The sequence below is a fragment of the Balaenoptera ricei genome, chromosome 9 (genome assembly GCF_028023285.1).
Source record: "Balaenoptera ricei isolate mBalRic1 chromosome 9, mBalRic1.hap2, whole genome shotgun sequence".
Classification (NCBI taxonomy): domain Eukaryota; kingdom Metazoa; phylum Chordata; class Mammalia; order Artiodactyla; family Balaenopteridae; genus Balaenoptera; species Balaenoptera ricei.
The window spans coordinates 7,086,214-7,099,954 of NC_082647.1; the positions used below are offsets into that span (position 1 = coordinate 7,086,214).

At 42.3% G+C, this 13,741-nt stretch overlaps 1 protein-coding gene and 1 non-coding gene across 2 annotated transcripts; one reads left to right on the top strand and one right to left on the bottom strand.

Annotated features, from left to right (window-relative positions):
• Nucleotides 1-4,814: 4,814 nt before the first annotated feature.
• LOC132372214 (KRAB domain-containing protein 5-like) lies at nt 4,815-5,404 on the bottom strand (the record flags this gene model as incomplete). Its single annotated transcript, XM_059934383.1, has 2 exons — nt 5,136-5,404; nt 4,815-4,902 (listed from the first exon to the last, which is right to left on the bottom strand). Coding segments are annotated over exons 1-2 (357 nt in total), but the record flags the coding sequence as incomplete, so codon positions are not given.
• A 4,553-nt stretch (nt 5,405-9,957) lies between these two features.
• TRNAC-GCA (transfer RNA cysteine (anticodon GCA)) lies at nt 9,958-10,029 on the top strand. Its single transcript has one exon. It is a non-coding gene; the product is annotated as a tRNA-Cys (tRNA).
• The last annotated feature ends 3,712 nt before the right edge of the window (nt 10,030-13,741 follow it).

Consider the following 13,741-nt stretch of genomic DNA (forward strand, 5'->3'; position numbering starts at 1 on the left):
GACTCCAGAATGAACAGACAGAAACGAAGCACAGACGGACCCACAGCTTGAAGCAGGGCCACCAGGTAAAGCCCAGCCTAGATCCACTGTTTGGTATCCACGCTGCTGCCCTATGAACATGAAAATAAATGCTTATTGTTGCACGAATCAGAATCTTGGGATGATTTGTTCTGAAGCATTACTGTGGGAATACCTGACTAATACAGCTATGATTCTTACAGTCTTTTCCCCTCCCCCCCCTGCACTGCTCACCAGGATCTGAGTGAGGGGAGAGGATGAGACTTCAGTTTTTGAAGGAATTCAGTTTGTGGCTACAGGGTAGAAAAGTGCCTATTAGCCAAGTGAGGGGTCTCCGGGGAATGGAAAGATGAACTCACGGCCAGAAGTCAGTCTCTAGTCAGTTTGTGGTGGGTCTGCCAGTTTCCACAGGCTGACTGGGAGTGAACAGGTTACAGCACACTGCACACAGGTGAAATAAGCCAAGGAGGACCTTCAGTCAGGCATGGGGCTATAGCACAGGGAGAGAGAGTTTGACTGCAGAGTACAGAGGGCCTGGGTTCAAAACTGGGTGTGCCCTGTGGGTGGCTTCTTTTATTGCCAGATACAGATAAATGACCCTTCCTATTTAACATTTTTCTTACTGTGAGTCACCGTCGTCACCACTCTTCTGTGGTCATTGTCAGCTTTCTCAGGTCGCTTGCATTCTCTGGCACAGATCATGGTTCTGGCTTCAATGATCTGCGTGTATTTCAGTTCTTAATGAGTTCCTCTTCTTTAAAGTTTACGTCATGGAGGACACACTGAATGAGAAGTTACCCACCTTGACTGCACCGGAATTACTTAGGGAACCTTATTAAAAATAGAGATTAGCAGGGAGAAGGGGCAATATAGGAGTAGGGGATTAAGAGGTACAAACTATTAGGTTATAAGGTAAGCTACAAGGATATATTGTACAACACAAGGAATATAGCCAATATTTTATAATAACTATAAATGGAATATAACCTTTAAAAATTGTGAATCACTACATTGTACACCTGTAACTTATCCAATGTTGTACATCAATTATGCTTCAATAAAAAGATAAAATTTTTAAAAATTTAAAAAATATAGATTAGCCCCAGAAATTCTGACTTAGCAGAACTGATGAGGGGCATGTGAACTTTGTTTTGGGGAAGCACACTCCCCTGCTAACCTTGATCCTAAAATCCAGTGATTCTAAATGGCTGGAAAATTATTTTGGAACTTACAACACTGTATAATTCTAAACAACATCTGGTGGCAAACATCAATGATTTTCAAGCTAGTACCTTCAGCCCAGGACTGAGGGAAGGTAGGATGCAGGGCTGTAGGCCTAGACCATAGCCAGGTGTGCAGAGGTGGGAGAATGTGGGAAAGGTGAGGACAGCACGGGCATGGTAGAGTGGTAACAGGTTGTAGTGGCACAATACTGCCAGGTGTGGTGACAGCCCATAAGTAGTAACTCAGCTCCCTGCACTGATGTTCAGAATTGAAACAAGCTTATAGACACCACTGGTTGTTTCTGAGTAAAGCATTTGATTGATGATTCAGAGGTCCCTCATTTCAATTCAGATGCATTGCTTTCTTTTTCTTTTTACCCCAAACTTTCAACCCTTTTTCCATGTTTTGAGGATTCTTGATTGTGTGAGCCCTGGTGGAAGAAATGGCTCTGCTTACAGCTGCAGATGCCAAAGTTAAAGTCTATTTTCTCCCTCTGTCCCCCTGGCACTTCTGACTCACATTATATTTACTTGTAGACTGAGTGACACAAATCCCAGGGTTGGCAGAGGTCAGGCATCACCCAGCAGCGCCCTAACCAGTGTGACTTGCCCAACAGACTGGCTGGGTTCCCTTGGACCATCCCTGCTTCATGAACCCTCATCTCCAACCTTCCTTCAGTGATGTGAGCTCCCCAACACCAGACAATGCTTGTCCTGCCAGTTTCTATTTCTGTGACAATGTGCTTAGGCTGATACAATAATTGGAGTGAGTTGCAGGCAAAAAAACCTTAAAGAAAATGGGGCAGATGTAGGATTGGTTTTCTGTCCTACTTGGGACCGAAGAAAGTGGAAATCCAGTTGATTCTTCAGGGCTGAGAATCTGGGAGCCCAAGACTCTCAGTGGTAAAATAGCTGATTAATTGATCACATAGATGCAATTGGCCATCTGGATTCGAGGCTGGTTATTCATCTGGTAGGCATTTAATGGCTGTTTATGACTGGCGTCCATTCTGATTGGTCAGTGTCTGTGGTCATAGTTAAAGATTTTGTCTTCTTGGACAAAACTTTCAGAGACCAACTGTTGTTCTAGAACAGTAGGAAGGGCCGAGTCTGATGGCTTTGGGAAGCTCAAAGACATACAATGGAAAGCTCAAATGTCTACATCCTCTTCTCCTGACTGAGAGGGAAATGGACAGACTTCCCAAAGACTGCACTAGAAAACTCAGCTTGTGGGACTTCCCTGGTGGTGTAGTGGTTAAGAATCTGCCTGCCAATGCAGGGAACACGGGTTTGAGCCCAGATCCGGGAAGAACCCGCATGCCGCAGAGCAACTAAGCCCATGCGCTGCAACTACTGAAGCCCGCGTGCCTAGAGCCCATGCTCCGCAACAAGAGAGACCTCTGCAATGAGAAGCCTGTGCACCGCAACAAAGAGTAGCCCCCGCTCGCCACAACTAGAGAAAGCCCGTGCTCAGCAACAAAGACCCAATGCAGCCCGAAAAAAAAAAACCTCAGCTCGTGCTGCTGAGTGACTGAGACTGCTGAAAAACGAAGGCAAAATCGCCGAATTACAATACTAGTTGGGTTCACAGTTTACCCCGTTTCTCCTATCAATGGCCACTTCAGTGACAGCCACTCCAGCAAAGTGTCAGAGACTGTCAGGACACCTCCTCAAACTTGAGAGACTAGTTGCTACATCTTGCCCTCACCTTAGCTTTTATTGGGAGTGTTTCCTGTTACTCAGGAAATGGTGCCAAGGATGATAAAATACTTAGACACTAAGGGTCTCCCTGCATAGTTGTGTAGAACTAGTGGTTACTAGTTGCCAAGTTCTACATATATGTACATATGTTTTCATATTTGTAGATAATCCCCAAAGCTTTTTAAAAAGTATTTAACTCATGCATGCACGCACGTGCACGCACACACGCACACACACACACAACTTTGACATCTCATTTGAATGTCTGTGATGGCCTAGCTTTTCTGTATCTTAATTTTTTTAAGTTTTTTGGCTGCGCAGCACAGGCATGAGCCTCAGTTTTTATTTTTATCTTTTATTTATTCTTTTAAATTAAAAAAAAATTGGGGGGCACACTGCACAGGCATGTGGGATATGCACAACCGGGGATCGAACCCACACCCCTTACAGTGGAAGTGTGGAGTCCTAACCACTGGACAGCCAGGGAAGTCCCTGGGCTTTCTATTTCTTATCCAACAATAAACTGAGCTTTGTAATAAGAGAAACAGCCTTGGTACTGAGTTCAAAGGGATATTTGGCAGAAGCAAAAGGTAAAGAATAGGAAACTACTGAACTCCCAATTTGTCTATTCCCTCATATGTCCAATTGTGACAACATAAAACTCTTAGACGAGAACATAGGCAAAACATTCTCTGACATAAATCATACCAATGTTTTCTTAGGTCAGTCTCCCAAGGCAATAGAAATAAAAGCAAAAAATAAACAAATGGGACCTAACTAAACTTAAAAGCTTTTGTATAGCAAAGGAAACCATAAACAAAATGAAAAAATAACCTATGGAGTGGGAGAAAATATTTGCAAATGATGCAACCAACAAGAGCTTAATTTCCAAAATATACAAACAGCTCATACAACTCAGTAACAAAAAACCAAACAACCCAATTGAAAAATGGGCAGAAGATCTAACTAGCCATTTCTCCAAAGAAGACATACAGATGGCCAACAAGTACAGGAAAAGATGCTCAACATCGCTAATTATTAGAGAAATGCAAATCAAAACTACAATGAGGTACCACCTCACACCGGTCAGAATGGCCATCATTACGAAGTCCACAAACAACAAATGCTGGAGAGACTGTGGAGAAACAGGAACCCTCCTACTTACACTGTTGCTGGGAAGGTAAATTGGTGCAGCCACTATGGAGAACAGTATGGAGGTTCCTCAAAAAACTCAAAATAGAGTCGCCACATGATCCAGCAATCACACTCCTGGGCATATATCCAGAGAAAACTGTAATTCGAAAAGATACATGCACCCCAGTGTTCATTGCAGCACTACTTAAAATAGCCAAAACATGGACGCAACCTAATGTCCATCAACAGGTGAATGGATAAAGAAGATGTGGTACCTATCTATATACAATGGAATACTACTCAGCCTTAGAAAAGGAATGAAATAATGCCATTTGCAGCAACATGGATGGACCTAGAGATTATCATACTAAGTCAGAGAAAAACAAATACCATATCATGTCACTTATATGTGGAATCTAAAATACGACACAAATGAACTTATCTATGAAACAGAAACAGATTCACAGACGCAGAACAGACTTGCAGTTGCCAAGGGGGATGGGGTAGGGGGGTGGATTGGGAGTTTGGGATGAGTAGACGCAAACTATTATATAGAGAATGGATGAACGACTGTATAGCACAGGGAACTATATTCAAGATCCTGTGATAAACCGTAATGGAAAAGAATATATGTATAACTGAGTCACTTCGCTGTACAGTGAAAATTAACACAACATTGTATATCAAATATACTTGAATAAAATAAATTTTAAAAATAAAAATAAATAAATAAAATCTCTGATTTTCAAACATGTTTGAATGAAGGTTTAATCCAATCCTATATTCGAAATGGTTTGAATGATTATTTGCAGCATAGACCAGATGACTTTCCAGATTTTTCCAAATATCCTTTCAGATAATATGTAAAAAATGATGTGGGTTTTTTAAAAATGAGGTGGGTTTTTGCTTGCAAAAACATATTTTCTGCAAAAGTTACTGACAAAGTGGGGCTTTTCTCAATTTGCTTTATATACTTGATTTCTTTTGGCGGTAATGTTTTTATTATGGATTTTCATTATTGTGACAAGTTGGTTATGTCCATAATAACATCCTTTCTACCCTTCACAGTCCCAGTCTTTCATTAAGTATAAATTCCCAAGGCCACAGCTTCGATACTTTCCCAGTAGCACTTTTTTGAACAAATCTTCTATGCCTGGCTTTTTTGGCAACAAACCCTGGGTGTCACGAGAACACAGAGCTGGGTGTATGGCTGCTGTCTCCTTTCTCTTCACATCCCAGGGACCCTTCTTTTGCTCCAAAAAGCTGACCAGTTCTGGCTTAGAGACAATGAGAACCAAGGAGACCAGGTTCCTACAGTTCTCTAACATCACATCCCTGTACAATCGCCATTGAGTGAGGTCGAGACATCCTCATGTTCCTGAAAGAATTTTAAGGTCACATGTCTGAATGTCAACAGTCCCTGAGAACCTGCCATTTCCTCCTCTTCCTCCTCCTGCTATGGGTTGTTTTCTCAGGCAATACTGTGCTGAGAAATCACACCTGCATCTTGAGAATAGGCCTTCAAAGGTGCCAGAATAGCTCCTTTAATTGCTCCCTTGAAGGACTTGAAATGCTAAAAAGGCCAACCTCTCCTGTCCTTTGTCTCAGGAGAGATTCAGGAATGAATCTTCTGAACAGTGAACAAAAAATGACTTCCTTAGCATCTTATTTATTATATTTTTTCTTTTTGGCCACACCACACAGCATGCAAAACTTCCCTGACCAGGGATCGAACCCATGCCCCCTGCAGTGGAAACAAGGAGTCTTAACCACTGGACCACCAGGGTAGTCCCACTTTATCATTTTAAAATATTCCTTTTATCTGTAGAAATTCTTATTGACTTAAAGTCTATTTTGCATCATATTAATATCTACACTAGCCTTTTTGTTTAGTATCGCATAATGTATCTTTATTTATACTTTCACTTTCCACTTTTCTGCGCCCCTGTATTTAAGGTGATGTTCATGTAAGTAGCTTATGGTGGGTTTTATTTTCTCAAGTCTAAAATCTTATGTTTTAATTGGAGTTTCTTTGTTTTTTTGGTTTTTTTATTTTTGGCTGCACCGTGCCACATGCGGGATCTTGGTTCCCCGGTCAGAGATCGAACCTGTGCCCCCTGCAGTGGGAGCACGAGGTCTTAACCACTGGATCGCCAGGGAATTCCCTTTAATTGGAGTTTAATAAATTTGTTCTTAAAGTAATTATTGTTGTATAGAATTCTAGTTGGGCTGTTATTTTCTTTCAGCACTGTAAAAATCTTATTCCATTGTCTCCTGGATACCATAGTTTCTATTGAGAAGTTAGCTGTAAATCATAAAATTCGCATTTATTTCACACGCTGTTTTTTAGATTTCTCTCTCTCTTTTTCAAAATCAGTTTTTTGATGATGTATCTAAATGTAGTTTTCTTTGTATTTATCTTCCTTTTGGCTCACAGAGTTCCTTAAATAAGTGGGTGGATTTTTTTCATCAGTTTTGGAAAGCACTCAGCAATTATTCCTTTAAATCTTGATTCTGCCTCATTTTCTTTCTTATTTCCTTTTGGGATTTCAAAAATATGTGAGTTAGAGCTTTTAACTGTTCCATTTGTCTCCTTTTTCAGGGGGTCCATTCTTCCCCTTTTTTGACTTCAATTTAAGTATTTTTCTATTGGTTTGTTTTCCTGTTTACTAATCCTGTGATCTACTGTGCCCAAGTGTCTGTTAAACACATGCATTAAATTCTTAATGTTAAATGTTATACTTTTTAGTTTTGTAATTTCTTTTTTATTTTTTCTTATAAATTATAAGTAGTGAAATTCTCCATACTTTATCCATTTTCTCCATTTTCCTGTTTTCTTGAATATATCATTAAAGTTATTTTAAATTCTATTATAATCCAACATCTAGATCACTTGCTTATATTGTCTGTTTTTCTCTTGGTTTTTGTTTGTATGGCTCTGTCTCCTTGTATATCTAGTAATTTTTATTGAATGCCAGACATTGTGCATTAAAAGAATGAAGACTCCAGATGAAATTGTATCTCACTAGACAGAGTTCACTCTTTTTCTGAAATAAAGATATAGTTTAGAGCTGATTATCTTAAACCAATAAGGAAATGAGCAGTCTTTCCTGCTAAGAAAAACAAAATGCAGTTTGGGTAATACTCCTTTTACCTGTGTCTTATCCCAGTTCTAGAGTGTGGCCCTCCCAGGTTTTCAACTGCACCCCTGGCAGGTCTTTGCCTCTTCAGCCCTGAAATACAGGAATATCCACTTTTCTTTTTAGAGGATTTGGGCTTAGATTTCTAGCCTCTTGATTCATGGAGCTTCACAATGCATCAATTATCTTGAGGGAGGGAAACAGGTTACATGTTTAAGAAGTCCAAACTCTCCATTTTTTTTTCACTCCATCACTGCACAATTGCCAAAAGCTCTTTCGATTTTTCTGTTTCCTGGCACCTCTGTGCTGGAGCAAACACTGCAAGCTCATACTCTATCAGGGCGCAGGATTGGCAATTTCCTAGGGAAACAGTGGCTGCAGATCATCAGTGTCAATGCTCTGGTGTCTTTAAGATGTAAATTTTATTGCTTAACTGACTTTCCTGGTTCTTCTGGGCAGGAGTCCAGGCATGCCAGAACTCCTTCATCCTACCTTGAAGAAAATTCCACGAATGTAGTTTTAAGACTTATTTTTTGATAGAAACAGGACATCAACAATTAGAAAGGCCTGATGATAAAACTGAACTCTTTAACTCCAGCTCTCTTTTTTTTTCTTCTAGTTCTTTTATGTATTTTTAATATTTTATTAAAAATTTTTATACAATTTTTAAAGGTTACTTTGCATTTCAGTTATTACAAAATATTGGCTATATTCCCTGTGTTGTACAATACGTCTTTGAGTCTATCTTACACCCCATACCAATTCTCTTTTTTATTTTCAGGAAAGGAATAGGAGTGTTTCTAAGTGAGCACAGAAGACCAATGTGAGAGAAAGCCTGATAGTGGACCACCAAGAGGATAGTGATTAGCTTAATTTTCTCCTAGGGAGAAATTTGATTCTAAACTATAATTCTTGATGAGTAAGCATCAAAATATTAACATTTGTTAAACTGATGACATTACAGGAAATTTTTTTCTTGATGCTTACTTGTTTTCTAACTTGTTAACCTTTTAACATTTAACATATTATATTCTTAAATTCTATAAGGCACATTAGAGAGATTCAAAGAAATTGTATTCTCTGTATTGGAAGTGTATTTCCTGTCTAATCAAAATAATTAGATTATTGCTCCAAGAAGAAAAAGAAGAAAACATCCTTTCTTTGCCCTGATCATTCTTTGCAAATCACAATGAGTTTTGGGCTCCAGCCTCCCTGACATCATTCCTACAGTTCTTTGCCTCCATGTGCTATGACCCTTTGGATGATTGTTCTTTCTCTGAATCCTTGGGATCTAGGCGAAAAGTCCACAGAGGAAGAGATCCCTGGTTCAGGGCATACGGGAGACCTGAGTTTGGGAGCTCAAATAGCCAGTCTCTGTGCCTGGTCCCAGCCCACCCAACTGCGCTGAGCTGATGGTTTGGGACCAGCAGGATGCTGTGATCTCTCTGGCAAAGCATCTCCCTTTCAAAGCCAAGGAGTAGAAAATGAGAAGGGGAGAAGCACAGAGAATAAGAAATACAAGACAAAGCCCAAAGTACACCAATGTGCAGAGGTTGAGAGTGAGATTGAGAGAGAGTACAGGGAGTGGGTTAGCACAGATAAAACCACGTAGGAGGGAAGGAAAGGGGGAAGATTCCAGCTCTAAACAATGATTCTCTGGGTTGGTGCCTCACACAGGTGTTGAGAAGGAGGCTGCAGGGTTCTGGGCAGGGAAGATTCCTAGAAGTCATGTGATAGGTCTTTGGGGAAGGACACAGCAAGTTCAAAGCCAGATAGGATCTGTCTAAATGAGGTTAGTCAGTCTGTTCTCACTAGTTCACTAGAAATGAGGAGAAATTACAATGCACATTGGATCCTCAGGTGGGACAACACAGGAAATCAGGAAAGTCTAAACAGATAAGGGGATGTAGTTCAAGGCAGAACATTTGACTGTACATCACGTATTCTCTGGCTCAAGTCTGTGTGTCACCTGTTGGCCCTCCCTCTTGTTCTGACCACCTGTTTGCATTCACTCTGTCCTTTGTCTATGCTCTAGGGACCATAAATCTCTCTCATTCCCACTTCATCACTTTTCCTTGCATTGCATCCTCTCTTTAGGTTACTTTTTCCATCTGACACTGGAAGGATGCAGCAAATGGAGAGGGAAGAGGAAGAAGAGGAGAGATAAAGGAGGCGGTTCTTCTCCTGCCCAATATGTTTAGTGCAAAGAGGCCCTTAAGCATACCCGTGGATTCTAGTTGTGACTTGGTCATTAATCTGTTGTGTTTTGTTTGGGCATGATTTTAATTACTACTGTCATTTTTGTCAGATTTGTACCATGAAGATTAAATCAATAGCTCCAAAACTATCTGTGAGTCAGAATCATCAGGAGCTGTTAGAGGCACACAGTGTCCCCATGTCCCCTTCCCAGAGAGTCTGGTTTAGGGATTCTCAGGAGGGGCCCAAGAGCATTTACCTTTGCCCAGCCTTGCCCTTTCCACTGTAACTTCAAAGAATCTGTTGAGTAGCCAATGCTTTGAGTCCTGTTCTTCTAGGTGGGTTTGAAGGATGTTGCAGCTGCAAACCTCAGTGAGTTCAACGCCAGTGCCTTCAGCCAGGAGAAGGGGGTGGGCACAGTGAGAAGAGCATCCATTTGCAGGGGTGTAGGATGGCAGAGCACTAGCAAGTACACACCTCAAAACGTGACACCCAGGGTGTGGCTCTGCAGGTTTAGAGTGCTTATTAAATATAGGTGAGTAGGTGGAGGTATAGCTCAGGGGTAGAGCATTTGACTGCAGATCAAGAGGTCCCTGGTTCAAATCCAGGTGCCCCCTGCCCAAACTTGCTTTTACTCACTGAACACAGTGTTCTACCTCCAGCTTTTTCCACCACATTGATTCAGCCTGCAAAGGGAAGAAGAAGCAGGGCAAGTCTTCACCAGAACCCCTCCCCTGACACCTGCAGCTCTAGATGAACCTGATTTCTTCAAGGAGGAGTCAGTTCTCATAGGTCCTGTAGTGAATGTTTATTCTCTTTTCTTTTTTCTTTTTTTGCCCAGCATGTGAATCCTCTTAACTCCTTTTTTGGGGAATTCACAATTGTCTCAGTCTTGGAGGAAGACAGGAACCTGTCTGTGGCTGAGGAAGACAAAAATGCCAGGAGAAAGAGAGAGAGATTGATATTTTTTTTTGGAATTTTATTTTATTTATTTTTTTATATGGCAGGTTCTTATTAGTTATCTCTTTTATACATATTAGTGTATATATGTCAATCCCAATCTCCCAATCCATCCCCCCACCACCCCTGCCCCGCCACTTTCCCCCCTTGGTGTCCATACATTTGTTGAGAGAGATTGATTTGAAGGAATCGGCTCACATGACATTGAGGGCTCTGGCAAGTCTTTTTTTTTTTTTTTTTTCTTTTTTTTTTTTTTTTTAATTTATTTATTTTTATTTATGGCTGTGTTGGGTCTTCGTTTACTGTGTGAGGGCTTCCTCGAGTTGTGGCAAGCGGGGGCCACTCTTCATCACGGTGCGCGGGCCTCTCACTGTCGCGGCCTCTCCCGTTGCGGAGCACAGGCTCCAGACGCGCAGGCTCAGTAATTGTGGCTCACAGGCCCAGTCGCTCCACGGCACGTGGGATCCTCCCAGACCAGGGCTCGAACCCGTGTCCCCTGCATTGGCAGGCAGATTCTCAACCACTGCGCCACCAGGGAAGCCCAAGGGCTCTGGCAAGTCTTAATCTTGCAAGTCAGCAGGCTGGAGACCCAGGGGAGAGTTGACATTGCAGTTTGAGTCCGAAGGCCGTCTGGAGGCAGAGTTCCCTATTTCTCAGGGGACTTCAGTCTTTTTCTCTTAATGCTTTCAACTGATTGCATGGGGCCCATCCACATTATGGAGGGTCATCTGCTTTACTCAGAGTCTACTGATGTAAATGTAAATCACATCTAAAAATATCTTCATAGCAACATCTAGATTACTGTTTGACCAAATATCTGGGTACCAGAGCCTAAACAAGTTGACACAAAATTAACCAGCACAATTGGTAATGCCTTAAGCTTGGCCAACTATATGCCCATAAATAAGACTATGAATGTAGAATAAATCACACCTAGAAGTAGGAGAACTTGGAATTCATTCTGGAGGTGGCAGAGGTGTGGCAAGGACAATGAGGCCATTGGCTGCAGCCAGTATCCATTGTGGTGACAGCAATGGCTCCCTTACCAGGACCTGCTGAAATCCTGCCCACTTTATGAGCATTTTATAAGGGAAACTCTTCTGGCCTCCATTCAGTGCTCTGAGCTCCTTGCCATCCTGGCAAGACTGCCTTCTGTGTTTCCATTAGCCTGGGATGGCCTCTTCTTTAATCAAAGTGTCCTGATTTGTACCAGGAATGAGTAATAGGCAAAAGATCCTCAGAGAAAAGATGGGAATGTGGTTTGATCCTGGCCTTATTGGGCCTGAAGATAATGAAAATCTAGGTAGTTGAGGGGATGCTAATCTAGGAGGCCATATGATATAGTAGAAAAAGCTGAGTGAATATTTGCCTCCTGTTTCCAAGGGATCAAGTCGAGTTCCCATGGAATACTAGAAGTGGCTTCAGGCCTGGATGGCTGATCCTAGCAGTTTAAAAGAAAGTTAATCATAAGCTCAAGTGTCACTCTGTATGTACTGAAACCCGGGACTTTCTCTGACTGTACTGGGATCATCTCTCACCTCCGGTCACACAACCTGAAATAGCTGAAAACTGAAGCTGATCCCGAGGGTTGCCAAACATTAATGTCAGTGGAATCTACAGCTTTCAGCAGTCTCCTTGCTGAAAATAGGTCTGTGGTTAAGAAAGGGTGGGACTTCAGGAATTACAGTGTGGATGTATGAGAGCATTTGGAAAACTCAAGTTATACCAAATCACCTATTGTACTGAATCTCCCTTGCCAGTCAAGGCAGCCCCTTCTCCCTGTCTGACAGCTGAATAGCCCAGATTGAGGGGTTTTCATTGCAAGAGGCCATCATTTGCCCCACCCCTCATTGTCCCTTGATCTACAGCTACCGAAAGACCTTAGCTGACTCTGGGTACCAATTGCTGGGAGGTGAAGATTCACACATGAAAATAATTTCAAACTGGCTAATTTATATCAGCAAAGATCTAGAGAACACACGTGGGTATGGATTCTTGGAGTATTTTGTAAAGTACGAAGAGTATAATTTTAAGTAAGTCTGAATTTTTTTTTTCTGAGTGTAGTCAATCAAGCTTCTAGTTAAAATATCACAGCTGGAGCAGCTGGGATAAACTTGTTTGCTCCGTTGTTGACTTGAACCAGGATTCACAGGAGGCAGATTCTAAATGCATTTGGAGTATAGAGATCCCTTGGTATACTGTGGAAAGAAGCCATAGACCTCCGGGGATAGGAAAACTGGAGCGGATTTATCATGTGTGACTTGCCCATCCAAACAAGGACTCCCTTCACTAAAGTCTTGGAAGGGCATGGGTATGTGGAGCTTCTATGTCTTTGATAAGCATTTTAGTAGCTGTTCCCTATAGACAGGGATGCTGGCTGGAGACATTACAGTGGAAAAGGATTCTCTGATTTCAGTGGGGACGGGAGGATCCTAGGGTGTCAGAGTTCAAGAAGTGTGATTCTTCACCTTCAGATGCAAGTTAGGGGCTACTCTACGTGGTCTGTGCCACACAGAGCTTGGTTGTGGTTGATTGGTCATGAGGTCCTTGGGGCTGACAATGGGAAGCCCACCCCAGTCCTACTTGATTTGTAGCTCCGAGCTAACCCAATAGTTAGCACAAAAGAGATTCCTGACCTCTCAGCCAGTTCCCAGATCTGAATCAGTTCAGAGACCCTGCATCCCTTGAAAGGGAAATCTGAGTAAGCTTGAGTAAAGGACTCTTCCAAAATATCCAACCATGGGATGTGCATCTTACTCCTAGATTTCCCCAAAGGGTCCTTCAGCCATTTACCTGGAAACTCTTTACTGGGGAAAGGCAAATACCCACGTATCTTCCGGGTTATTGGTGTCTATTGTCTCTGTGAAGCTTCTGGAGGTCCAGTGTTTGAGTGAACATCAGAATATCCCAGGAAAGACTACATCCTGCACCTTGCCCTGTTTAACCACCACCATCAAAGCTGATAGCCTCTCCTGGAGGATCCTATCAACCAAGGACTAGGCCATGAGCAGAGGGAGGAAGAGCAGAGAGCAGGAGATGTGAGCGGAACCTTAGGTCTGTCCGGTGGAGCCCAGGAGGAGGCTGCAGGGGAGACGGGGTCCTGAACGGGTCAGAGTAGATACGGCGTGGGAAGGAGGGAAGCTCAGTACCAACTACAAGCCATGGCTTCACGAGCAGTGCCTTCAGCCTGGAATTTGAGAAGGCCGCAAGATAGTGGGGAAAAGAGGTGGTGGGGCACCCAAGGGAGCAGCCTGTGGGAAGGAGAGGTGAGTTATTGGACACGAGAGGGTCCGTTAGCAGTGAGATCAGTCAGCCAGATCTACAGAGATGAGGCCACGCAGTGTTTCTCAAACCTGACTATACATTCAA